The sequence below is a fragment of the Notamacropus eugenii genome, chromosome 1 (genome assembly GCF_028372415.1).
Source record: "Notamacropus eugenii isolate mMacEug1 chromosome 1, mMacEug1.pri_v2, whole genome shotgun sequence".
Taxonomy (NCBI): Eukaryota; Metazoa; Chordata; class Mammalia; order Diprotodontia; family Macropodidae; genus Notamacropus; species Notamacropus eugenii.
Window position 1 is genome coordinate 50,016,021 of NC_092872.1, and position 27,935 is coordinate 50,043,955.

Below are 27,935 nucleotides of genomic sequence, written 5' to 3' on the forward strand. Positions count from 1 at the left end.
GACATGACTTGCACTTGACTTTGTTTTGAGTGCAGGAGGGCTGTGCAAGGCTACCAGCCTCAGTTTCTCCTCCTGAGCCATCTGGGTCCAGTGACCAGATATTCATCAGGATGACTGGACAGGACCCAGGCTGCAATGGGAGACCTTGGCCTCTTTAGCCTTAGGCCTATCCAGATACTCACTTAGGGTGAGGTAACTCCCTTACAATGAATAGGCCTGTTTAAGAAGTAGTGGTGGGGGTGCCCCTTTAATGAATGAAAGAAAAAATAACTAAATCAAGCTGGAAAGGAAGAGAAACAGTTACAACTGACAATCACTCTTTAGCCAGGAGGGTCCAGGAAAGAGCTGGTAAGTGGGTTTTGGTCAGGGACCCAGTCTATGGGCTTCAGAGTGTACTAGGTTTAAGGTTTAAGGTCAGGAGAGGAAAGGACAGGAGAGGAGAACAAAGGATAGCAAAGCTAAACAAAGCAACACAAAGCAAAGCAAACCTAGCCAGTAAGCCTCCAGTTAACTGGGCATGTCTGGCCATCCAAATTTACCTTCCTTTGGAGAGGAGAAGGAAGGGGAGGGGGAGACAGACTGGAGAGGATGAGCTAAGTTCCCCAGCTAGCTGGGTCCCCATTCAGGCAGCTCAGTCTACTCACAAGTTGTTTTTGTCCTTCCTTTTCGAAGAAGACCGTGACATCAGAGAAATGACCTGACTTGCACTTGACTTTGTTTTGAGTGAGGGAGGGCTGTGCAGATCACCAGCCTCACTTTTTCCTTCTGGACCATCATACACCCAGCATAGGGCTATTAGAAAGAGCAAAAAAGAATACTACTCGGTTCCAGACCTGCTAGTGACAAAACAGGCTTTTAAAAAGCTCCTATGAACCATTTAATACTTCCAAACATTTTTATTACAATGTGCAGATTTGTTTTGAACTATTTATATGCAGAGATATAATTAAGGTGTAACTGCCGCCCCCCCCCCCCCCCCAACAACCTGCAGTTATACCCACCTGGGTCTGTAAAAGCTAGTTTAGAAGTTTGCCAGTATCTGAAAGCTTTTAACTTTCTCAGAATATATAAAAATAAAATCTCATAATTGATTATACAATTTTGATTTAAGGGGGAAAATACAGAGATACTCTTTGTAAAGTTTCAGCTCTCTGAAAAACACACATACCTTTCTATATAGCCTTTTACATAGTTCACTGCTACTTAAAATGGTACCTGAGCTTTCTAAGTTATTCATTTTAGGTATACCTTTGACTTAGTTTAGTTTTTGACTCTCCCAAAGCCTAGAGCAACCAACTTACCATGTGGTCCCCTAAAGAAGGGTCTAAGGATCACATGTAATGAATGTCTTCCTCATGATCTACAACCCAGAATAACAGCTCTCTGAAAGTATACAAGTATAAGTCTGTCCATTGCAGAGTCACACAGCCCAGTCCTCAAGTTCAGTCTCTTTGCTATAGGAGCTTGGAAAGGGGATAGCTGAGGGTAGGTCACTATACTCTTAGAAGGCTACCTGAAAGAATGACTTTTGGAAGAGAAGTGGGTTTTGAGAAAATAGAAGGTCTCATTTCTGGGAGAGGGCAGGATGCTTAATTAAAATGAGTTTAGATTAGATTACCTCTAAGGTCTCTTCAAGTGCTAATATAACAATGTTTTAGACTCACTCTCTCAGAGTGCCTCTTTGTACATTCCCTTGGGCCCCCCACTTGCCCATCCACGGTTCTAGGAGGACACCTTGAGGGGTTGAGATTGTCTTTCTCCACTGCTATCAGGCAAAGATTCTGTTCCAGTGTTCCTTCACTATTAATTTACAGTGATGAACACCCTACTTTCATTTTAACCAAGTAACAAATTAGCTTTTACAAAGGGATACTACTAGGTATTGGAGATAGAAAAACACAAAGAAAACAGTCCTTGCCCTCAAGAAGTTTACATTGTACCAGGAGATAAAAACATATACACTGAGAAGCAAGTACAAGATAATTTGAGGAGGGAGGCAATGCTAAAAATGAGGGAAATCAGACGAAGTTTTCCTTAAGAGGTGGCCCCTGAGATAAATCTTGAAGGAAATTTGTATTCGTCCTAAGGATTGAACAAAGGAGGTTGGATTAGCTGATTTCAAAGGTGTCTTGCAGTGTTAGCTTCTGGCTGTATGCTCTGGTGGTAAGATGGAGAGTGGGTGGTGACTACCTTTACTGCTTTGGAGTCTACAAGTATACTTTGGTCCATAGTGAAATGGTTCTCCCTGGCTGCCTCCTTCTACTTCTCCTTCTCCTGGTCACTAAATATTTCCAGAAGGTTATCCTAAGTTTATCTGGTCTTTGAGAGATTATTCTCCTCCTCCAGCAGAAGAACCAGCTAGGTGGTAATGGTGGATAGAGTGAGAGGGCTGGAGTCAGGAAGGACTGAGTTTAACTAGCTGTGTGAGCCTGGGAAAGTCACTTAACCTCTGCCTCAGTTTCCTCAACTATAAAAGGGGTTATACTAGGATCTATCTGAGAATCAAATGAGATAGTTGTAGATTGCTTTGTACAATGCTTCGCACATAGTAGGTGTTTCATAACTGTTTGTTCATCCTTTCCTTTTTTCTGCTGGTCGTTGTTCCCTAGAGATGTTCATTCTCCTCCTGAACGTTCTGCTTTCCTGACCCCTGTTTTCAGGGAGGGTTTGGAAGGTCAGACTGAGGGAGAAGGAGAAAGTGGGAGTGAGGAATGAAAAGAACCCTTTAGCTTCCTAGGACCCCAAAGGAAGAAGAGAAGAGGGTTGATGTTATCCAAGAAGGAAGCCAGTGCTACTTGGGGCTAAGCTCACTGAAAACTTCATGTAAGCCATTTCGAGATCTTTCCTAGGTTCATTTGTAAGAGGTATTCACTGGTCGTATATAGTGAACAATCACACTCATCTTTTGTCTAGTTCAATCCAATCCAACCCAGTCCAAGCATTTAAATCTTGCAAATATTTGTTCAACGCACACTGTGGGTAAGAAGAGAGATGAGATGAAATTTAGTTCTTACCTTACTTAAAGAAACTTAAAGTCTAGTACAAAGGACACAAGTCAGCTTAATGAAATAAGAAGAGCCCTGGAGTTGGAGACAGTTGGAGAGATTATAGATTTGCAGTTGGAAAAGAACTTAGAGACCACAGTCTAACCCTTTCATTTTACAGATAAGGGAACTGAGGCTCAGAGAGATTAAACGACTTGACCAAAGTTTCATGTGCAATAAGTAATATGGAATTTGAATCTAAACACCGCTCCCCCCCCCCCCAATTCCACAGTGTTCATTCTTCAGTATCATACTGTCTCTCTGTACTAATTTGACTTACATTCCAGCCCTGGCTCTGTTTCTTTCTAGCTACATGACCATGAGCAAATCACTTCTCTATTGATCTAACAACATGGGCTTATAGGTGGAAGACCAATTGTTAAGAACTAGACTGTATTTGAAGGTCTAGACTCATCATTGATTCCCCCATATGGTCAAAGATTTGATTGATTATTGTTCCTATATGTTTCAAGAATTTGATATTAAGTGATGGTCTGATAACATGGCTCTAAGAGATAAGAAACTTGTGCAAGCATGCTGAGGACTGATGGAACTGATTCATATCCTGTTTCAAATAACGTTAGGGACTTATCTCACCTTCTTTTAGACTACCCAACATACCCCTAGGAAGGTTATGGCATTGTTAATGCAGATGTCTTGTCCTCTCTACTTGATATATGCCCCAGTAACCCTATAACTATCATGAAACTGTTTCACTCAATCTTATGAAATATCTAAGAAAAGGACTGGATCACTCAGTTTTGGTTTTCATTTTGAGTTATCTCTTATGGAACAGATGCAGAGATACGGGTTGGATCATGTATGCGCAAGTAGATAAAAGAGTTAATTTCCAAACAGGTCAAATGCCTGGACTCAAAGAGTGGTTATTAATTGTTTTATATCAGCTTGAAAGGTCTTTAGTAAAAAGTCCTAGGGATTTGTGTCTAGCCCTGTGCCAAATATTTTTGTCAATTAGTCACTCAACATGCATTCATTAAGTAGTTATCGTTGTGCCAAGTGGTAGGTATTCAAAGAAAGCAAGAACTTACATTCCAATGGGAGACAATATGCAAAAAAACTCTATGTCTTTGAAATATATGGAAGGTCATCACAGAGGTGAAGGCATTAGCATTGGCAGGGGGACCTGGAAAGGACTTCTGCAGAATGTGGTATTTGAACTGTATCTTCAGAAAAGTCAGGAGGCAGAGGTAAAAAACCAGAACATTTCAAGCCTGGGAACAGTCAGTCAAAGGCAAAGAGTTGGGAGATGTAATAGTACTTTTGAATAACTACAATTAGGGCAAGTTAGCTGGGTTGTAGAGTACATAGAGGGGCGCAAAGTGTCAGAATATTGGAATATCAGAAAGGGGCCAGGTTAGGAAGAGTTTCAAATCCAGAAAAGAGGGACTCACATTTGATTGCAGGGGTTATGGGGAGTCACTTGGGGCTCATTGAGCAGGGGCTGACATGGTTCAGCCTAGGCTTTAGGAAAGCAGTCGAGTGGAGGATGGATTGGAGTGGGGAGTTAGCTGAGATAGGGAGACCAGTTAGGAAGATATTGCAATAATCCTGGTGAGAGGTGATGTGGGTCTGAACCTGGATGATGGCTGTGTGATGGATAGAAAGGAATGTATGTAAGAGATGTTGTAAGGATAGAAGCAACAACAGTTGGCAACAAGTTGGATATGTGGGTGGATTGCCTTCCCCTTGAGATTATCTCCAGTTTATCTTGGATATATCATGTTTGTACAGAGTTGTTTGTATGTAGTCTCCCCTATTAGACTATGAGCTCCTTGAGGGCAAAGGCTGTATTTGCCTTTCTTTGTAAACCCAGTGCTTAGTACAGTGCCTAGAACATAGTAGGTGCTTAATAAACATGTTGACTTGTTGAGTGGAAGTGAAGAATTGAGAATGACACTGAGGTTGTGATCTTGGGTGACTAGGAGGAGAGTAGTATCCTTGACAGGAATAGGGAAGGTTCATGGGGAAAGATAATGAGTTCTGTTTCAGACGTTGAATTTGAGATACTTAAAGGACATCCACTCTGAGGTGTCCAAAAGGCAGGTGGTGAGTAGGTACTACAGCTTGGGAGAGAGATTAGGGTTAGATACACACAAAAGAGATGATAATCTAACCCATTGGAATTGAGATCACCAATGGAGAGAATGTAGAGGGAAAAGAAGAGGTCCAAGGAGAGAGCCTTGGGAAACATCCATGGTTAGTGGCCATGACTTGGGTGAAAAACCAGCAAAGAAGACTGAGAAGGAGCAGTTAGACAGATAAGAGGAGAAGCAGTGTCACCAATCCCATAAAAGAAAAGGAGCTTTAGTTAATTAATTAATTAGAATGTCACAAAGTCTAGAAAAGAGAGAACATTTATGAGGAGTAGGTGAACAGTGTGAATGTTATAGCGAGGTTCAGAAGGATCAGGGCTGAGAAAATGCCTCAGATTTAGCAATCAAGAGATCATTGGCAACTTGATGGAGGCTGGTTTTCATTGAGTGATGGATTAGGAAGCCAGAATTCATGTTTAGAAGAGAATCATAGAAGAGGAAGGGGAGGCACCTAGCATAAATAGGTTTTTCAAGTATTTAAAGAATTTAGTCCCAAACAAGAGAGATATAGGATGATAGCTACCAGAGCAGGAGGAACAAGTGAGGAATTTTTTTTTAAGGATTGGGGAGCTATGGGCATGTTTGTAGGCAACAGAAAAGTCAATAGATAGGGAGACATTGAAGATTAGAGGCAGGATTATAACGGGAGCAATCTGGCAGAGAAGTAAGGAGGGGATGGCTACAAAGGTGCGTATGAGAACTCTGGGCTCGGGCAAGGAGAAGTGCCATTTTTTTCATGAGATGGGAGTAAAGGAGCAGATAGAGGGAGGGGACATCTTAATGATATAAGATGAGGAGAAGGGAAGAAAGGGGAACTCTCCAATGAAGGGTCCATGAAGGGACCTTTGAAGTCATGCAATTCAAATCCTTCATTTTACAGATGAGAAAAATGGTCCAGGATCACACAGATGAGTTGCAGTCAGGATTGGAATCCAGGTCCTCTGAGTTGGGATTGCAGATGTTATCACATCTCATGGATTCGAGAGAAATCCATTCTTCCACAGTACCCCTTTCCCAAATCCTGTCCTTATCAATGTGTTCTGGTCACTCGATCCAATGACCACAGCTTCACTGATCTTTCTGGAACTCATGCAGTATGTGTGTGTGTGTGTGTGTGTGTGTGTGTGTGTGTGTGTGTGTGTGTGTGATAATGTCTTGAGTATGGAGGAGAAAGCCTCTTCACTAAAACCTTCCCCAGTATGTATAGCCTTGATGAGATGACTTTAATTCCACCATTAACACTTGACTCCTTAGAGGTAAGAGTATAGTGGTGCCATAGTACACAGAGTGTTGGGCCTGGAGTCAGGAAGACTCATCTTCCTGAGTTCATATCTGGCCTTGGACACTTATTAGCTATATGACCCTGGGCAAGACACTTCACCCTGCTTACCTCAGTTTTCTCATCTGTAAAATGAGCTGGAGAAGGAAATGACAAACTTCTCCAGTATCTTTGCCAAGAAAATTCCAAATGGGATCATGAAGAGTTGAATGAGAGTGGCTCTGGGAGGTAAGACATAATTCTCTGTTTAAATGCCATTAGGGAGAAACTGGAAGCTGTTATGTCAATCATTGAGTATGGTGTTTAGAGATAGAATCAAGATGAGAGAAAAACTCTCAGACATAAATGTTTTTAGGACTGTTGGATCTTCTTTTGTCATGGGGTGGAGGGGTTGGGCATGTTTATAAGCAGCATAGAAGAAATCAGGAGATAGGCAAAAATGGAAGAGGGAGAGAGAGAAGGAAAGAGAGAGAGAGAGAGAGAGAGAGAGAGAGAGAGAGAGAGAGAGAGAGAGAGAGAGAGAGAGAGAGAGAGAGAGAGAGAGAGAGGATGTGCTGATGATGCTGATGATTTCCTATGGGTTAGGAGACAGGTGATGACTCAGCTATGCTTCAGTTTGAGCAAATGGCATTGAAGAGTTTCTAATCTGTCTTCTCTTAACTGTTGAAGAGATAAGGAACTGTGTGACAACACTGAGATGGAATCTGGGAGATTGGGTCCAGAATTCTGCTCAGTAAGCCCTGGTGCCCAGGTGCCATCAAATGAAGTGAGAACAGGGGAAACCTTTTCTCCCTCAGTATCTCTACCAGAAAAAGAGGCAATTTTCCAAGGAATAGCTTTGAAGGAAATTCCAGCAAGGTTCTCAGGTCTATCCACTTGACATTTTCCCTATTTGCCCACTTGTCCATCTGTATGTCTGCCTGTGTGGCTGCCCATTTGTTACCTGCTTATCTCTCCACTGGTCAGTGTTACTTTCTGACTGTAGGTAGGTCCAGAAGGATCAGAACTAAAGAAATGCTGTAGATTTAGCAATTAAAAGATCATTGGAAAGTTGGGGAAGCCAATTTCTGTTGAATGATGAGTTAGGCATAATTCATAGTGTCTAGAAAAGAATCAGAGGAAAGGAAGTTGAGGCACTTGGTGTCCCAGTCTGTATGAAGAATCATAAAATCATGAGTCTTCCACCCAGCATTGTCAGGGATCAGAAGTCATGTAGTCCAATATATTCCTGGAATATAAGTCTCTCTCTACAACATTTCCAACAAGTGGTCAACAGGAATTCTGTAACTTAAATACCAAGAAGATTGTGATAATGTTAAGATAGGGAAAGAGAGATTGCTAGGGAGACTCAGAGGGATGTTCCCCCATTTCAGTTAGTACTATTTGAAGACTGTGGGGTGAATGAAAAGAAGTAATTTCTTCCCTCCATATTTTCCTTTCATTTAGTAGTGAATGTTATTCTAAATGAATGATTTTTAGGCAGATCAGTGTCTGCACTGAGAAAGGATAAAGAGAACCCATAACAAAACTTACGTTTCCTGAAGGAGATTCTTCACAGGCAACTGAGACCTTAGGAGACCTGGAGATGCAAGTTTTGAGCTTGATGTATTGAGACTATTTCATACTAGCTCTCTGAGCTGCCAAGTATAGTGTTAGCACAGGCTATGAGATATAGAGCAATCAATCAATCAATCAAAAATTATTTATTAAGCGCCTACTGTGTAGTTGGTGCTGGGATATAAGTAACCAACATGACTTCTGGGAGTGCAGCTAGGTGGCACCGAATAGAGTGGTGGACTTGGAATAAAAAAAACTTGACTTCAAATCTTGCTTCAGATATTTATTAACTGTGTGATTTAGAGCAAGTCATTTAACCCCTTTTTTGGCCTCAGTTTATTCATCTGTTAAGTGGGGATATTCTTAGTACTTAGGATAAAAGTTTTGTGAGGACAAAACATAATATTTGTAAAATCCTTTGCATATCTCAAAACATTATATAAATGCTAAATATTATTGTTGTTGTTCATTGTTTTTCAGTCAAGTCTGGCTCCTCATGACCCTTTGTGAAATTTTCTTGGCAAAGATACTGGAGTGGTTTGAGGCAAACAGGGTTAGGTGACTTGCCCAGGGTCACACAGCTAGTAAGTGTCTGAGGCCAGATTTAAACTTAGGAAGATGAGTCTTCCTGACTTCAGGTCCCACACTCTGTCCACTGGGCCACTTAAGCTGCAAATATAAAGCTATACAAATTCCATAAATTAAAAAAAAGCTTATACCCACAGATTGAGTCACAGATCTTCCTTCTGTTTCATTATTTGTTATTGCTATTGCTGTTTTTCTCTTCCAGCCCTCTGATTTTATCAGCATGAAGAACTCCTAGTGAACAAACTCCACAAATGTTGATCAGTAACTCACTTAGAACACAACTGGAAACAGTTCTCTGGGACTCTGAGAAAATAGATGATTTGTCCATGTTTGCATAGCTGGTGTGCGTGTGTGTGTGTGTGTGTGTGTGTGTGTGTGTGTGTGTGTGTGTGTCAGAGGCCAGGCTTGAATCCTGGTCTTCTTGACTCCAAGATTCTCTGCCTATGACTCCAAGCATATTTACTCAAATGAATGCTTCTGATTCCCCTTCAGATTCTCTCTCTGAATCTTTTTTTCATGTACCTGGGCTACATATGTCTCTTACATGTGTGTCCCCTCCCCCTATTCATATTACCCAAGTGGGATGGTGGGAGACAGTACTCAGATTTTTGGGAGGAGTGTTCTACTGGCACTTTTCTTTTTTCTTTCTTTTTTAAAATATTAGCTTTTTTCTTTCTTTTTTTATTCATTTAGTATTTTATTTTTTCTCTAGTTACATGTAAAAAACAGTTTTAACATTCATTTTTAAAACTTTGAGTTCCAACTTTTCTCCCTTCCTCCTTCTCCCCCCATTGAGAAGGCAAGCAATTTAATATAGACTATACATGTGAAGTTATACAAAACACTTCCATGATGATCGTGCTGCGAAAAACTAACTGTATTCCCTTCCATCCTATTCCTCCCTTTATTATATTTTCTCTTTCCTTTCACAGTGTTTTGCTCCTGATTCACCTCCACTTCTCTTATCCCCTTTCCTCCTACTTTCCTATAGGGTAAGATTTCTATAGCCAATTGAGTGTGTATATTATTCCCTCTTTGAATCAGTTCTGAGGAGAGTAAGGTTCATTTACTTTCCCTCATCTCCCCCCTTTTCCCTTCCATTGCGAAAGTTTTTCCTTGCCTCTTTTATGTGAAACAATTTACCCTATTCTACCTCTCCTTTTTTCTTTTTCCCAGTACATCCCTTTCTCACCCCTTAATTTTATATTTAGATATAATCCCTTTATATTCAACTCATACCTGTGCCCTCTGTCTATATATACTCCTTCTAACTACCCTAATAATGAGAAAGGTTTTATGAGTTACAAATGCCATCTTTCCATGTAGAAATGTAAGCAGTTTAACTTATGGGTCCCTTATGATTTCTCTTTCCTGTTTATCTTTTCATGCTTCTCTTGAGTCTTGTATTTGAAAGTCAAATTTTCTATTTAGCTCTGGTCTTTTCTCAAGAATGCTTGAAATTCCTCCATCTCATTGATGGAGGCATCATTTGGGCAATGCTGAAAAGTCTAAACAGCTCTTCACTCAACAAGATATTGGTTTGTTTAATGAGATCCAAATTTCTCATAGCAAACAAATTTGAGGCCTATCTTTCCTCCTCTGTTTCTCTCTCAAATTAAAGAGGACTGTAGAGAATAAAGCCACACCACTGAAAGGTTCCCTCTCAATTTGTAAACAGTACTGAAGGACAATAAACTAAAATATCAGGAAGATTCACCTCTTTTACAACGAGTTTTCCAGCAATTATTATAGATATTTTTGGCTTACACATACACATATACACACACTCACATGCATGCACACACAAATATGCCTCTTCTGATCATCAGGCTCCCAGCACAGCAGCTGAATGCTTTCTGTTAGCCGACTGTTCTACTACCTTTCTCACTTTTAGCTCCTTCCAAGCCAGGTTAAAAAATACTCCCAAACCTCAAATCAGAGCCTCCTGATTGTCAATGACTTATCTTTTCCTTATTAGGCTAAACTCACAAAATTTACCTTTTTGTCAGGAACAAACCTAGCAGTCCTTATTCCATCTGCTGATAGTCTCCAAACAGCTATTTGATGTACAGTCTTGTCAGTTATAATTTTCTAAATTCTCAAAACAACACAAGCAAATGGGGACCCCAAGGACATGGAGCTATTATTAATTACCTCAATCATTTTTCTTTCCTCAAACAGTGTATTCTTCTGAGAGTAAGTTCTCTATGCAGTCTTTCAGTCTGGATAGCTTTTCAAAGCATCTCCTGATTGAGAAGGGGATGCCCCAGCTGCTATACACTATAAAAAGCAAAGTTAAGATGGGGAAAATATATTAAGAGAAAACATGCTGAAAGCAAAACCTTCCCCACACATGTCTTCTGGGGAAGTGTTAGTCTCAATACAGCAGGGCAGGTTGAAGACATTCCCAGATGGATGTAGTAAATAGCCTTGTATTTTCCCCTTGGCAGAGAAACCAAATGAAAAGGATATCTGGGCCACAATCCCTTCCCCATCTCTCTCTGACCCTTCTTTTTCCAGCTCACATATTTCCATTTTGTTCCAGGAACCCTCAAATATTTCCACAAGTTTGAGATGTCCCAGCATAGAAGGGATGAAGTCCTAGACTACAATGGTATCAGAACCTCAAGTCTAATGTTACAGGAGCAGGAGCAGGAAACTTCAGAGCTGGTGCCCTGTGGTGGAATGAAGGATGTCTCCTGTCTCTTCCAAGAGCTGCATCTCAGGCATGCTGAAAGAAAGACTATACAATTAAGGTTAACACTTGATTATTTTTGGCTTTACTTTGCATGATTCTTGCTTGTTCAGTCACTTTTCAGTCATATCTGACTCTTTGCCACCCCATTTTTTTTTTTTGGCAAAGATACTGGAGTGGTTTGCTGTTTCCTTCTTCAACTCATTTTACAGATGAGGAAACTAAGGCAAACAAGGTTAAGTGACTTGCCCAGGGTCACAGAGCTAGTAAGTGTCTGAGGTCAGATTTGAACTCAGGAAGATGAGTCTTCCTGCCTCCAGGTCCTGTGCTATATCCACTGCACCACTTAGCTACCCTTGCAAGCTTCAAGCCTCTCCAAATAGAGTTCATGTTGGGGCTGCATCATTGTTGGTTATACTCTATCCCACTCATGGGCTGTTCTGGAAGCATCCATTAATGGTATGTTGGTATCAGCTGTATCTCTGCTGCCTTCCATTACACATTTGATTGAAATAATGATTAATTATCATCTGGTAGTCAAAATGGGCCAGTGTGGTTTCTTTAAGAAGAAGTGATATTAAACTAAATGTATTACTTTTTTTTAAAAAAAGGTTACTAAACTGGTAGAACAGGAAGATAGATAGCATGTAGATAGATTATGGATAGTTTAGATTAAAGTATAGATAGAGTGCATCTAAATTTTAGCCAAGTACTTGACAAAATATCCTGTGCTCTTCTTGTGGAAAAGATGGAATGCTGTGGGAAAACAATCATGTGATCAGGCAGATTCAAAATTGGGGACTGGCTGGATCCCAAGAGTTCACTAATGATTTAGTATAAATGTGGAAGGAGATTTATCTCCAGGGGAGTGCCCTTAGTATCTCATCTTGGTCTTTAACAGTTTTATTCACAAGTTGGTTGATCTTACACACTAACTAAATTTGCAGATAAAAAGTCTAATATAATACAGAGTTAGGCTTAAAAAAGATCTTAACAGGTTGCAACACTAGCTTGAATCTAATAAGATAGAATTGAATAGGAATAAACATAAAAGCCTTATATTTGGGCTCAAAAATCAGTTTTGTAGGTACAAGACGGGGCAAGGATGGCTCTTCGGCAGTACTTTTGTATTTTTAAAAAAATTTATACTGAATTTAACAAACACCAACTAAAGTGATAATTTAAATATACACAGTAGAAAATAAAAAGGGAATTGTACATGAAACCCAGCAGTTCTTTGGACAGATATGACGATTTTACTGAATGGCAAGCTCAATTTGCATCCCTGTACATCATGGCACCCAAGGAACTTCAGACAGTCTTAGCCTTTATTAAGAGATGCATAGTGTTCCAAACTAGAATGATAGTAATCCATTTGAATTCTGCCCTGGTCCACCTCTGGAGTATTGTATCTGGTTCTAGGTTACAAATTTTAGGAAGAATATTGATAATGTGAAGATCCATAAGAAGGAATATAGGATGATGGATAAGGGTCTCAAGGTGACGGCATATGAGGATCAGCTGAAGGAACTAAGAGTGTTGAATCCAGAGAAGAGAGGACTTATTGAGGTGGTAACTGTTTGTTTGGTTGGGTTTTTTTGCAGTATATATTTATTTATTTTTAGTTTTGAACATTCACTTCCATAAGTTTCAAATGTTCTCCTCCTCCCTCCCCACTCCCTCTCGGAGACAGCCTGCAATTCAATATAGGATCTACATATCTATTCCTATGAAACATGGTAACAACTATTTTCAGATATTTTTAAGGTTGTCACATGGAAGAGAGTTTAGATCCACTTTGGTTAGTTGGCGAAAGGAAGAACCTGAGCACCTAGGTGGCACAGTGGATAGAGTTCTAGGCCTGAGTTCAAATCTGACCTCAGATACTTGCCAGTTATGTGACTCTGGGCAAGTCAATTAACCCTGTTTGCCTCAGTTTACTCATGTATAAAATGAGCTGGAGAAGGGTGGGGCAAACCACTCCAGTATCTTTGCCAAGAAAATCCACAAATGGGGTCATAAAGAGTTGAACACAACCAAAATTAACCAGGGTAGAACCAGGAGTGGAAGCTTCAACAAGGATGATTTAAATTTGCTATAGAGTTATCAAAAATGGAATGAGCTGTCTTCAAAGGCTGTGATTTCCCCTTCATTGATGAAGAGCATGACTGCTACCAGGCATGTAATAGAAGGATGCTTGCTCAGTTTCCCATGTATGGAGGGAACCTGTGTGACTGTTGCCAATGTGTAGCCAGAGAAACTCCTCTTATTAATACTGCATGACTATCAATGTTTTCTTTTAGGCAAGTATACGTTTGGCATTCAAACCATGGGACCACGCTGTTGGAATTCAGCTCTCTGTAGCAGAGTTTGAATTCTTGGCAGTTTAGTTCAAGAAAGGACCTCCGTGTCTGGTATCTTACCCTACCAGCTGATCTTTAGAATCTTCCTAAGGCAGTTCAAATGGAGTGATTGAGTTTCCTGACATGGCACTGGCATACTGCCCAGGTTTCACAGACATACAACAATGAGGTCAGCACCATGGCTTTGTAGACCTTCAGTTTGGCAATAGTCTTCTCTTTTCTCCCCCACTTTCTTGGGAGCCTCCCGAATACTGAGCTAGCTTTGACAATGCATTCATCAGCCTTATTAATCAATGTGTACATTCCTAGAAAGCATTCTGGCAAGGCAAGCGTGTATGCCTCCTGCTTCCTTCTTTCCACATCCCCACCCCTAGGAGGGGGCTGAGCTTCTTTACTTGCTATGAACTTTACGAACTCCTCACCTGACACCACCCAGGTAAGCATTGCTATCCCTATTTTATATATCAGGAAATCAAGGCTTAGAGATATGAAGTCCTTTTTCTGCTTCCTGATTTTGGAGAATAAATAGGGTGCTGACTGAGGGGGAGGAGAAAGCAGAGGAAACTGGCCATGGTAAGGATATTGCTCCCCTCCTAGCCTCTGGAAGCCAGGCCCTTAGCTCCTGTGCTGTATTCAGAAAGGTGCCACACTGAAGATCCATCTATCATTCTGGAATTCAGATGCCCCCCTCCTCTTCATCCCTGACTGATTTCCAACCTCTCCTCTTTCTGCCCTCCTTCTAGGAGCTGTTTCTGTTGTTCCTGACTCTCCCCCTTCTGGGGACCTCAGTCCCTATGCCCCAAGGTGAGTCATTTACCCTTCTACCTGCTCCCTGAAGTCCATGATTCTTTCTCCTACTACCCCATGGAACCATGATAGTAAGTGGCCCATGGGAGACATATGATAATGGTCCAGTTGAATTCTGGGGAGGAGGAGAGAGTTTAATTGCTAGTAGGCTGGACTCCTTCCTGAGGTCCTCTTGGGTGGTAGCATGGGGTTACAGCCTGTGATACCACTTGTGTGGACCCAAGGACTTAATATCTCTCAGCCTTGATTTCCTGATATGTAAAATGGGGATAGTAATGCTTACTTGATTTTTGTCAGGTGGGGAGTCTGTAAAGCCCTAAGAATGCTGTAGGATTAAGTTCATGGGAGAAGAGTTGGAAGAGACAGACCTTAGAGGCCATTTAGACAAATCTTTCATTTTGTCAGTGGAGAAACAGAGGCACGAGGTTAAATGTCCAGGTTCCAAAAAAGTGATAGAGAGACCATCAATGTGCCTTGACTCCAAAGCCAATGCTCTTTCCAATATACCACATCACTCTTTGGAAATGTCTATCATTAATATGATGTCTACTACTAGTGTTGGGTAGGTAGGTGCAAAGCACTGGATCATCTTTCTGAGTTCAAATCTGGCTTCAAACACTTGCTGTGTGACCTTGGGCAAGTCACTTAACCCTGTTTACCTTAGTTTCCTCTTTTGTAAAATAAACTGGAGAAGGAAATGGCAAACCACTCCAGTATCTTTGTCAAAAAAATCCCAAATGGGGTCATGAATATTCAGACACAACTGAAGAACATCAAATTATAATTGTTATTATTTATAGTAATAATCTCTTAGTTGTGAGCTAGACCCAAGTACAGAATCTGAGGATATGGAAGGTTGACTTGGGGGGAAAAATGGAAGGGAGTTATCATTGAATCTGACTTTTGAAATCTGAGGAGGAGAAACAAATCCTTCGGTCCACAGGATTGCAGGGTCTTCTTTCACCACCATATGTCTACCAGAGGGTTAAGGCTGGCATCGGTGGGGGTGAGGAAGCCCCCCAAAATGGGTGGCCATGGCAGGTCAGCCAGAGAGAGTTAAACAAGTGGAAGGAATATGAATTATAGGAGCATATCTGTGGCGGCTCACTTATCCACCCCGAGTGATTATTGACTGCAGCATCCTGCTTTCACAAGTAAGTCAGTCATCTGCATGCCATTCATTGTTAATGGAACTGGTGTGGGGTGGGGTGGAAGGCGAGAGAAGTGGAGCAAGATGGGATATGAGAGACCTGGGTTTTGCGACCAGATTCTTACTGCCTTACTGAAAACAAGGCATTTCTGCTCACTGGGACTCAGTCACTTTTCTAGTAAAATGGGGACAATAGTCTCTGTCCTGGGGTTTTCACTTGGGTGTTAGAAATGAGATAATTTTAGAATTCCATACAGCTGGACAGTTCTGTTATTATTATTATTCAATGGGAAATTACATATATACATATGTATAGAGAGAAAGGAGGGAGGGAAAGAAGGAGAGAGAAGAAGACAGAGACAGAGAGACAGAGACACAGAGAGAGAAAGAGGGACCGAGGGGGAGAGAGAGAGGGAGAGAGAGAGAAAGAGAGAGAGAGAGAGAGAGAGAGAGAGAGAGAGAGAGAGAGAGAGAGAGAGAGAGAGAGAGAGAGAAGAGAAGAGAAGAGAAATAAGGGAGAAAGGGAGAGACAGAGACAGAGAGACACACAGAGAGAGACAAAGAGTGACAGAGACGGAGAGTGGAGAGGAAAGAGGGAGAAAGAAAGACACAGAGACAGAAGATAAAGGGAGATAGAGAGAAAGAGAGAGAAAGAAAAAGAGAGAGAGGCAGAGACAGAAAAAGAGAGACAGAAAGAGAGAGAGAAGCAGAGAGACACAAAGAAAGAGAGCCATGGAACTGGAGAATTTTGCCCCTGTTAAAGCAGGGATAGAAAGTGGAATAATGAGTAAATCCTAGTCCCCAGGTCCATGGTTGGGGGCCACTGTAGGCTTGGGACTAAGGAATAGGGTTGTGTCCTGAGGCTGCTACACTCAGCCAGAGCTCTGCAACCTCAGCCCCAGGTACATCTAGGGAAACTTTCTCTCCTGCTTCCCCCAGTACGCAAAAGGAGCCTTCAAGCTATAGGGTCCAACTATGGGAACAACACCTGTACTATGAGGACAACTTGCTGCCCATATCCAAGGTTGTGGTCCACTCCAACTTCACCTTTAAGAGTACAGGTGCTGACATCGCCCTGATAAAGCTGAAGGAGGCTGTCCAGTTCTCCAGCCAAGTCCAGCCCATCAGGCTTCTTGCTACCTCACTGAACTTCTCCAGCGCACAATGCTGGGTGACTGGTTGGGGGCAGATCAATTCTAAAGGTGAATAGTCCCCACAGGAGAGTTGCTGCCTCTGTGGTTCTTCTTAGAATTTCCATTTCTGGGAGCTGGTCCTGGGCCAAGACTGGGAATGCTAAAGTCTAGGAGGAAGGAACAGAAAAGCTGAGGGAAATACATTTCTTCCCCATTTTTACGAAGATAATTGCCTTGGACCTTATGGGATCCCCTGGTGCTGAACCTGAATTTAGCCTGTTGGTTTGGGTCATTTGATATCCAAACAATGGCATGAGCCTCCAAGAATACAAATCCCATGCAAGCCCATAGGAAAGGTACCAGGATTAGAAATCAAGAAAAAATTATCAGCCAATCAGTGGAACATTTGTCAAGTCCTTACTATGTGCCAGGCACTGCACTAAGCAGTAAGGATGCAACAAGAGGCAAGGAAAAAAACCCCAACAAAAAAAATCAAAACGAAGAAACCAAACCCAAAGTCAGGGCCTTGAAAAAACTCATATTCTAACAGTGGGGACAATGTGCAAAGTACTCTTTCTATCCAAGATAGATGCAGGGTAAATTCAAGGTCATTTAGAGTGAAGGTACCAGTAGTGAGAATGTGGAAGGGAGGACATCTCTTGCACAAGGCATGTCTTAAAGGAAGCTAGGTCTTCCTTTAGAGGTGAAGCCAGGAGGGAGAACATTCTATGTACATGGGACAGTCAGTAAAAAGGCACAGAGTCTGAGGAGATGGTCTCAAGAGCACCCTGAGGCACCTCAGAAGGCCCAAGTAGTATAGCTTTGTCCAAAGCATAGCATCTCTGCTGACCCACTAACTGGAGTTGGAGCAGGTGGGGAGAGTCAATGAAAGGGGAGGGGCAATCTGCAATCAATCAACCAAACAATCCATCAACAAATCAACAAGAATTTATTAAGCCTTTCCTATTTGCAAGACACTGTGCTAACCTTTGGAGAAAACAAAGACTAAGTAAAAATTGTCCTTGCTTTCAAGAAACTTACATTCCCTCCCTCATTAGCGGGAGAAAACATGCATCATACATGTGTACAACATATATGTTAACTGTACATTAAAGATAAAAATACATCTATACATACATACATGTATAAATATACAAGTTAATTTTTTTGAGGGGGTAGTACTTTCATGGAGGGGGAATCAGAATAGATTTCTCAAGCTTCTTGATGTCAGGGGCCATTTTTTTTTTGTCTCTGTATCTCTGCAAAGGGTCTGACAGGGAGGAACGATTAGTAAATGTTTCTTGTTAACTATACTCTGTGTGTAGAGAACCACTGCCCAGTATAGTGTATGTGTATATGTTTGAAAAGAGCACTATATTTGACTGGTTCCTGGGTACAAATGCCAGTTCTGCTACTTCCTCCCCATGTGATCTGATGGATCACTTCTCTTCTCTGGGATTTACTTTCTTAGAAAAATGAAAGGACTGGACTAAGTTAGCAGTTCTGACTTTCTGATCTCAGAGTCCCACCACACTCTGAAAAATTATTGAGGACTCCACAAAAAGAATTTTTGAGGGTTATGTCTTTTGATATTTGCATATTAGAAATTAAAATGTCTTTGTAGTATTATGAAAATAACTTTGACCTTGAGGTCCCTGGACCATGTTTTTGGGACCCCCCCACTAGATGATCCCTAATGTTGATTTTCAGTAATAAGGATATCTCTTTATGAGTCTCTGATTCCCTTTGCAGAGCATCTGGCCCCTCCATTTACCTTGATGCAAGTACAGGTTCCTATTTTGGATAATCGTGACTGTGACCAGCTTTATCATGACGATTCTACTGTTGCTGAGTCAGTAAGGATAATTCCTGAGGACATGAGATGTGTTGGCAAAGAAGAACATGACACCTGTAAGGTAAGGGTCCTGGTGGGTTTGTTTCTCCTTTCTCACTGCTTCCTTACAGGCCCCCAGATTGCATTCCAGAGTTCCCCTCTCTCTCTGGGCATCGTCATATTTTTTTTGTTTTGCCAAGCTTCTGTTCTGTCTTTCAGGGGGACACTGGAGGACCTCTTGCCTGTAAGGTTGAAGACTCTTGGCTTCAGGCTGGGGTGGTGAGCTGGGTGGAGGCATGTGGCTCATCTTTCAAATGCCCAGGAGTCTACACAAGGGTCTCAAAATATTTGGATTGGATCTGGAAGAACATTCAGTGATCTTTTGGTTCAGTTCCTCCTCATATCCTTCCTAGTCCCAGGCTCTGTACGTACTGTAAAACCAATCAAAACTCCTCTATCTTTCTCTGTTTTCCTTGACCCACACTACAACCTAAATGCTTGGCTGGGAGTTAGGACAACTGGATTCTACTTCTCTGCTTGCTGCTGGTTCCATGTGTTACCTCAAGCAAATCCCTTCCTTGGTGTAATACCCAGTTTTGTCTTCTGTAAATTGAATTGTGGGGTTTTTAGCTCTGACATTATATGGTTTAGGGAGCCCATTCAACATGGGAGATTTTTTTTTGTAGGTGAGTGATTTGTGGGGCCAGAAAGGAGAGAGAGGGAAGTTGGTTGGTCTACATGGTGTTATGCATATCTGATTAAACTGCAAAATCTTCCTGCTCTGGAACCTGTATGTTTTCTTTGGTTTGGCTCTCACTTTGGTCTAGATAGACAGAAAGAGGCAAAAGTTACAAGAAGTTACTGAGACCCATGAAGGGAACATTCAGAGAGGCAATATTTTGCTTGCTATATCCTGACAATCCATTAATGGGACAGATTTTTTGTGGAGGCCGTGAGAGCTGTGAACACAGTCCTGGCCATAGTCCAGTCCAGATAGGGGAAAGTGCCCAAATCTGATCCAATTCCTCAGTGGCATGCAGTGGAAAGACCCTTGGCCTGGGAGACAATAGACTTTGGTCCTAGTGCTAGCTGTGCCCTTGTCTTTATCTGTGACCTTGGGCAAGGGTCATGCATTGTTGATGCCTCCACTTCCTCCCCTGTAAAATTAGGGGATGAGATGGAATAGGCTGTGGATCTCTGGATCCATTCTTGCTGTTCTGCTTGACTCCACTAGGAGGAGACTGCAGTCCATAAGAGAGAGACTGAGGATGCTTTTCCAAATAGTTCTGTGGCTTACTCAGTCCTGAGGTCTCTAAAATGGGGTTGAACTAAAATCTTCTTTGCTCCGCCCCCATTTGCTCTAGGGACAAGACTGGAGGATATGATTCTAGATTATTGCAGGAGGAATTCAGGTTAGACAAAGAAATGATTTCCCACAAATGTTGCTGTTAGGGCTAGGGTTAGAGGAGGTGGGAGAGTTTTTTGTTTTTTTGGCTGGAGTGTTGGGGGGCAGAGAGAGAAAGACCATAGACAATAGAATTCTTTTGTGGGAGGGATGAATTGGGGGGGAGGTTGTCTGAAAGTCATGCAACTGAACCAGATGATAGCTCCAGCCTTCAACACCAAGCAAAACCTGAGGTAATAGCTGTGAATTATTCAGGCCTTTTGCTTAAGGGTTCCCTGGCCCTCTCCTCCAGGAAGCCTTCTAGTGCCATGCATTGTCTCCTCCCAGCAACGGGGGAGTGAGTGCATGTGTTCCTAAGCAAAGATCCATGATGCATGTCTTGCTTTGTGGGAGATGCCCCTTTCTGACAAAAGTCAGAGCCCCATTATCTCATCAATTGGAGTAGGGGAACTCATCAAATTGAACAGAGGTTCTTCTGATTCCCTGCATATTCTCTGAATTCAGTCCAGCACATACGATTAGCACCTTATTAATTCTTTCCTGATCACCAGGCAGTATGTCTGAAGTGGTCAGAGGTTGTGGCTGCTTGTCCTTTGTTCTTGCAGAGTACCAATGACATCCACAAGGTGATGTCTTGACTTGCAAGTGAATTGGGTTTAAGAGCAGCAGGGATGTGCAAAGTCAGCAGTTTCAGTATCACCTCAAGAGCCGTTTGGGTCCAAGACATAGACCAAGAGGACTGGAGATGGCCCTGGATGCAGTGGAAGATTTTTGAGGTAATAGGAACCCTGAAGTTATCTATTGTTTTTAAGTTTTTATTTAGTTTCATAGAAATAACATGGTTCGTTAGCTAAGTAATTATATAGGCAGAGTGCTTGTTATTCCCAAAAATGTCGAACTCATGGGTGTTTCACAGGCATGCCTAGAGTGTGGGCTGGATGTGTCAATACACAAGGCCCCTAGATGGTTCAGTGGGTAGAGTTCTGGTTCTGGAGACAAGAAGACCTGAAGTCAAATCTAACCTCAGACATTTGCTAGCTGTGTGACCCTGGCCAAGTCATTTAACCTTTGTCTGCCTTCGTTTCCACAACTGTAGAGTAGGAATGATAATAATAGCACTAGTCTTGCAGGGTTGTTGGGAGGGTCAACTGAGCTATTTGTAAAAGCCTGGCACATAATAGGCATTATATGCATGTTTATTTCCTTCCTCCCTTCCTTGTACACCTTTGTTACCTTTTTTTTCTACATACTGGTTTTGTTCCCTCTTCCAATTCTTTCTCAAAATCTTACATACATCATGTTCCTCATTTCTTTCAGTGGGGCTTATAATATTAGTCCATATTTTTTGTCTCCCTACCTATGACAACACAGATGTAAGCCAAGCAAACTCACCTGAATAAGAACTCACTCTGTCCCATTGCCTTTAGGTCTTTCCTACAGTGATGGGGCTGCCTGGTATGGAGAACTGCCCTGCTGTGAAGGGGTGGCACCTCGTAGGCATCTACAGAGTTAGAGTTTCCAAGTCTAAGGACAGAGTCTCTGAAGAACTTCTCTGAACCTCTTTTCTCTTCAGTCTGCTGTAGGGCTCCTGGCTAACCCTCTTATTCCCCCATGCTCTTGTCGTTGCGTGCTCTGATTCAGGCTTATGAGACTCCCTCTGTGTGTATTAAAATGCTCTATAATGAAATTTCTCTGACTTTATACATGACTGGTCTGATTCTTTTCTGAGCCTTTTTTAAGTCCTTCTCTTGCTATTTAGAACTGGGGCAAACACCCACAAGTCCTCAGATGATTGCCAGTTGAATGAAAGAAAGACTGGGATTGAACAATCTATAAAGTAGCTTCAGACAGTGCACCCTTGTGGGAAAATCCACAAGTTGGCTTGGAGTGGGACAAATGCCTTTGTCCTACCAGGGATACGCAGGAATGGATGAGATCATAATGGACCAAACCACGACCAGAAGATAGACTTGCTTGAGATGTTAAGGCTATCTCAAGGTCCTGTGTGACCTTGGCAAGGCACTTACACTCTCTGGGCCTCAGTTTCCTGCTCTGTAAAATGGTAGGGTTGCACTGGATGATCTTCCAGCCCTAAATTATAGGATTTTATGATCCATGACCTCATTCATCTATTAATATGTCAAAACCCTTACTATAGACTGAAAGACTGCTGTGGCAGGCATGTCCACAATAAGACAGCCCTCATGGAGACTATACTCTGGTAGGGTGTTAAGACACAAACTCTCCTGAAGGCAGGCTCCCTGTGCTGAGGGAGAGATTGTCACAGGCATTCTGCATTTGTGTAAATCCTTATGACAACATAATAAATAAGGACAGCATATATGCTGGCTACTATATATTATATAGCACTGTTATATTTTAGCATTATAGTACAGAAAATGCCCTATCATATAATTATTATACGTATCACTTTATAAATATTTCATTTTAACCATAAGGTAGATGGTATTATTGTCATCTCCATTTTACAGATAAGGAAACTGAGGCAAACAGAAGTTAAATGACTTGCCCAGGGTCATGTACTTAGTAAGTGTATAAGGCTGAATCTGAACTTGGGACTTCCTAACTCTGGGTCCAGGGCACTATCCACTGCACCACCTAAGCTGCCTCTTTTTGAGCATTGCATAACGAGGAGTTCTGTGATATCCCCAAATGTCCTTGTCCCTGTTATGACTGGTCATACAGGTCCCTTCCTTCCTTTCAGAGCCCAAGGGGATGAGGGAAAGACTTGATCTCTGAGCACATGTGGGTTAGTTGGGTGATTGCTGTCCTGTGTTCTCAGAGAGGACCAAAATGACATTAGTATGTCAGTCGTTGCAGTGTCCGATTGTGGCTGATCAGAGCGATACAAGGAACTGTATTGCGGAATGTTCTGTCACAGGTTGGATACAAATTGCTTATGTGAACATTTGGGGTAGATTCAATCTGCACATCTCATTTTTCTTTTGAGCTACTTTAATTCTGCTTTGCTTATAGAGTATAGTACCTTCTCTGATGAGGGCCATGCTGGGTGTCTCCCACGTCACACGATCAATTCCAAAGCTCTTGAGAAAGTTCTTGAGAGTGGCCCTGTATCTCTACTTCTGACCACCATACGAGCACTTGCCTTGTGTGAGTTCTCCATAAAATAGTCTTTTAGGCAAGTATACATTCGGCATCTGAACAACATGGCCACCCCATCAGAATTGAGCTGCCTGCAGTTCAGTTTGCATCCTTGGCAGTTTAGCTCAAGAAAGAACTTCAGTGTCTGTTATATTATCATGTCAGGTGATATTCAGAATCTTTTTAAAGCAATTCAAATGGAAGCGACTGAGTTTCATACCACGGTACTGGTAGAATCGTTCAGCTTTCACAGGCTTAAGACAATGAGGTCAGCACAACTGCTCTGTAGACCTTCAGTTTGGTAGTCAGTCTAATTCCTTTTCTCTCCCACACTTCCCTTTGGAGCCTCCCAAACACTGAGCTAGCTTTGACAATGCATTCATCAACCTTATTAATCAATGTGTATTTCCCTAGAAAGTACAGTGGCAAGGTAATCATGTATGCCTCCTGCTTCCTTCTTCGCTCATCCCCACCCCTAGAGGAGGGCTGATCTCTCCCTTCTTTCTCTACTTCCTGATTTTGGAGGATAAATAGGGTGCTGACTGAGGGGGAGGAGAAAGCAGAGGAAACTGGCCATGGTAAGGATATTGCTCCCCTCCTAGCCTCTGGAAGTCAGGCCCTTAGCTCCTGTGCTGTATTCAGAAAGGTGCCACACTGAAGATCCATCTATCATTCTGGAATTCAGGTGCCCCCCTCCTCTTCATCCCTGACTGATTTCCAACCTCTCCTCTTTCTGCCCTCCTTCTAGGAGCTGTTTCTGTTGTTCCTGACTCTCCCCCTTCTGGGGACCTCAGTCCCTATGCCCCAAGGTGAGTCATTTACCCTTCTACCTGCTCCCTGAAGTCCATGATTCTTTCTCCTACTACCCCATGGAACCATGATAGTAAGTGGCTCATGGGAGACATATGATAATGGTCCAGTTGAATTCTGGGGAGGGGGAAAGAGTTTAATTGCTAGTAGGCTGGACTCCTTCCTGAGGTCCTCTTGGGTGGTAGCATGGGGTTACAGCCTGTGATACCACTTGTGTGGACCCAAGGACTTAATATCTCTCAGCCTTGATTTCCTGATATGTAAAGTGGGGATAGAAATGCTTACCTGAATTTTGTCAGGTGGGGAGTTTGTAAAGTTCATAGCAAGCCCCAAGAATGCTGTAGGATTAAGTTCATGGGAGAAGAGCTGGAAGAGACATACCTAAGAGGCCATCTAGTCCAGTGCTTCATTTTGTAAATGGAGAAACAGAGGAACAAAGTAAAATGTCCAGATTCAGAAAGAGTACTCGAGAGAGCATCCATGTCCCTTGACTCCAAAGCCAATGCTCTTTCCAATATGCCACACCACTCTGTGGAAGTGTCTGTCATTCATATGATGTCTATTATTAGTGTTGAGTGGCTAGGTGGCACCATAGTGTGCAGAACACTGGATCATCTTCCTGTGTTCATATCTGGCTTCAAATGCTTACTAGCTGTTTGACCGTGGGAAAGTCACTTTGCACTGTTTGCTTCAGTTTCCTCTTCTGTGAAATGAGCTGGAGAAGGAAAAGACAACCCTCTCCAGCATCTTTGCCAAGAAAACCCCAAATGGGATCATGAGGCAGACACAATTGAACAACCACATCAAATTATAATTGTTGTTATTATTTATAATAATAATCTCTTAGCTGTGAGCTATACCCCAGTACAGAATCTGAGGCTTTGGAAGGTTGCCTTGGGGGCTAAAATGAAAGAGAGTTTTCATGTTACCTGATATTCGAAGTCTGAGGAGAAGAGATAAATGCTTGGGTCCACAGGACTTCAGGGTCTTCTTTCACCACCATATGCCCATTGGAGGGCTAGGGCTGGCATCATTGGGGGTGAGGAAGCCCCCCCAAAGGAGTGGCCTTGGCAGGTCAGCCTGAGGGAGCGCAAGAAGGAGAAGGAATATGAATTATGGGAACATATCTGTGGTGGCTCCCTTATCAACTCTGAGTGGATATTGACTGCAGCATCCTGCTTTTACAAGTAAGTCAGTCATCTGCGTGCCATTCATTGTAAATGGTTCTGGTGTGAAGTGGGCTGGGAGGTGAGAGAAGTGGAGCAAGATGGGATATGGGAGACCTGACTTTTGAGATCAGACTCTTACTGCCTTACTGAAAGCAAGGCATTTCTGCTCGCTGGGACTCAGCTACTTTACTTGTAAAATGGGGGCGATAGTCTCTGTCCTGTGTTTTTCACCTGGGTGTTAGAAATGAAATAATTTTAAAATTCCACATTTCTGGATTGTACTATTAATATTATTATTCAATTGGAAATTATATGTATATATATATGTATAGAGAGAAGGGAGAGAGGGAAAGAAAGAGAGAAAGGAAGAGAGAGAGAGAGAGAGATGGAGAGAGAGAGGAGAGGAAAAAGGGAGAAAGGGTCAGAGATATAGAAAGAGAAAGAGAGAGAGAGAAAGAGAGAAAGAGAGAGAGAGAGAGAGAGAGAGAGAGAGAGAGAGAGAGAGAGAGAGAGAGAGAGAGAGAGAAGAGAGAGAGAGAAGAGAGAGAATTTTGCCCTTGTTACATCAGGGAGAGAAGGTGGGAGAATGAGTAAATCCTAGTCCCCAGGTCCATGGTTGGGGGCCACTGCAGGCTTGGAACTAAGGAGTAGGGTTGTGTCCTGAGGCTGCTGCACTTAGCCAGAGCTCTGCAACCTCAGCCCCAGGTAAATCTAGGGTAACTTTCTCTCCTGCTTCCCCCAGTATGCAAAAGGAGCCTTCAAGCTATAGGGTCCAACTATGGGAACAACACCTGTACTATGAGGACAACTTGCTGCCCATATCCAAGATTGTGGTCCACTCCAACTTCACCTTTAAGAGTACAGGTGCTGACATCGCCCTGATAAAGCTGAAGGAGGCTGTCCAGTTCTCCAGCCAAGTCCAGCCCATCAAGCTTCCTGCTGCCTCCCAGAACTTCTCCAACGCACAATGCTGGGTGACTGGTTGGGGGCAGATCAATTCTGAAGGTGAATGTTCCCTATAGGAGGGTTGCTGCCTCTGTGGTTCTTAGATTTTCCATTTCTGGGAGCTGGCCCTGGGCCAAGACTGGGAGTGCTAAAGTCTAGGAGGAAGAGAGCAGAAAAGGTGGGGGAAAGACATTTCTTCCCCTGCTTTACCAAGATCATTGTCCTGGGCCTTATGGGATCCCCTGGTGCTGAACCTAAATTTAGTCTGTTGGTTTGGGTCATTTGATATCCAAACAATGGCATGAGCCTCCAAGAATACAAATCCCATGCAAGCCCATAGGAAAGGTACCAGGATTAGAAATCAAGAAAAAATTATCAGCCAATCAGTGGAACATTTGTCAAGTACTTACCATGTGTCAGGCACTGCACTAAGTATTAGGGCTACAACGAGAGACTAAAACCACAGCAACAAAACCCAACCCAAAGCCCAGACCTTGAAGGACCTCGTATTCTAACAGGGAAGACAATGTGCAAAGTACTCTTTCTATCCAAGACAGCTGTAAGGTAAATGTGAGGTAATTTGAGGGTTATGTCTTTTGACATTCTCCATAATAGAAATTAAAATGTATTTGTACTATTATGAAAATAGCTTTGACCTTGAGGATCCTCTGAAAGGGTCCCTGGCCTATGCTTTGGAGTCCCCTCCACTAGATGATCCCTAATGTTGATTTTCAGTAATAAATCTATATCTCTATGAGCCTCTGATTCCCTTTGCAGAGCATCTGCCCCCTCCATTTGCTTTGATGCAAGTGCAGGTTCCTATTTTGGATAATCATGACTGTGACCAGCTTTACCACACGTTTTCTACTGTTGCTGAGTCAGTAAGGATAATTCCTGAGGACATGATATGTGCTGGCAAACAAAAACATGACACGTGTGAGGTAAGGGTCCTGGTGGGTTTGTTTCTCCCTTCTCACTGCTTCCTTACAGGCCCCCAGAAAGCACTCCAGAGTTCCCCTCTCTCTGGGCATCATCATTTTTTTTTTTTGCCACATTTCTGTTCTGTCTTTCAGGGGGACTCTGGAGGACCTCTTGCCTGTAAGGTTGAAGACTCTTGGCTTCAGGCTGGGGTGGCAAGCTGGGTAGAGGAGTGTGGATCAATTTTCACACACCCTGGAGTCTACACAAGTGTCTTAAAATATTTGGATTGGATCCAGAAGAAAATTCAATGATCTTTGGGTTCAATTTCTCCTGACTCCCTTCCTAGTCCTAGGCTCTGTATTTACTGTAAAGCCAATCAAAATCTCCTCTGTCTTTCCCTATTTTTCTTGACCCATGCTACATCCCAAACACTTGGCTGGGAGTTAGGACACCTGGATTCTACTTCTCTGACTGCTCTTGGTTCCATGTGTGACTTCCAGCAAATCCCTTCCTTGGTATGATACCCAGTTTCCTCTTCTACAACTGGATTGTGTGGGTTTTAGCTCTGACATTATATGGTTTAGGGATCCCATTCAACATGGGAGATTTTTTTTTGCAGGGGAGTGATTTGTGGGACAAGAAATGAGACAGGGAAGTTGGTTGGTCTACATGGTGTTATGCATATCTGATTAAACTGCAAAATCTTCCTGCTCTGGAACCTGTATGTTTTCTTTGGTTTGGCTCTCACTTTGGTCTGGATGGACATAAAGAGGCAAAAGTTATAGGAAGTTACTGAGACCCATGAAGGGAACATTCAGAGAGGCAATATTTTGCTTGCTATATCCTGACAATCCATTAATGGGACAGATTTTTTGTGGAGGCCGTGAGAGCTGTGAACACAGTCCTGGCCATAGTCCAGTCCAGATAGGGGAAAGTGCCCAAATCTGATCCAATTCCTCAGTGGCATGCAGTGGAAAGACCCTTGGCCTGGGAGACAA

At 42.5% G+C, this 27,935-nt stretch overlaps 1 protein-coding gene across 5 annotated transcripts in view; it reads left to right on the forward strand.

The window, feature by feature from the left end:
- Positions 1-27,655, forward strand: part of LOC140499346 (tryptase beta-2-like) — a 29,982-nt gene extending 2,327 nt beyond the window's left edge. Inside the window, exons 2-13 of one of the 5 annotated variants that reach the window (XM_072600674.1) lie at positions 11,128-11,338; positions 13,581-14,444; positions 15,391-15,601; positions 16,537-16,799; positions 18,483-18,646; positions 18,784-19,145; positions 20,575-20,745; positions 23,841-23,901; positions 24,879-25,089; positions 25,814-26,076; positions 26,794-26,957; positions 27,090-27,655. In XM_072600674.1, coding sequence (XP_072456775.1) covers positions 20,641-20,745; positions 23,841-23,901; positions 24,879-25,089; positions 25,814-26,076; positions 26,794-26,957; positions 27,090-27,248 — 963 coding nt within the window. In that variant the 5' untranslated portion in view covers positions 11,128-11,338; positions 13,581-14,444; positions 15,391-15,601; ... (2 more) ...; positions 18,784-19,145; positions 20,575-20,640 and the 3' untranslated portion in view covers positions 27,249-27,655. Of the gene's footprint in view, positions 1-11,127; positions 11,339-11,495; positions 14,445-15,390; positions 15,602-16,536; positions 16,800-18,482; positions 18,647-18,783; positions 20,746-23,636; positions 23,671-23,840; positions 23,902-24,878; positions 25,090-25,813; positions 26,077-26,793; positions 26,958-27,089 lie in introns of those variants that run through there. The other 4 variants (XM_072600665.1, XM_072600649.1, XM_072600656.1 and 1 more) reach the window with 4 other exon arrangements.
- Positions 27,656-27,935: the final 280 nt, after the last annotated feature.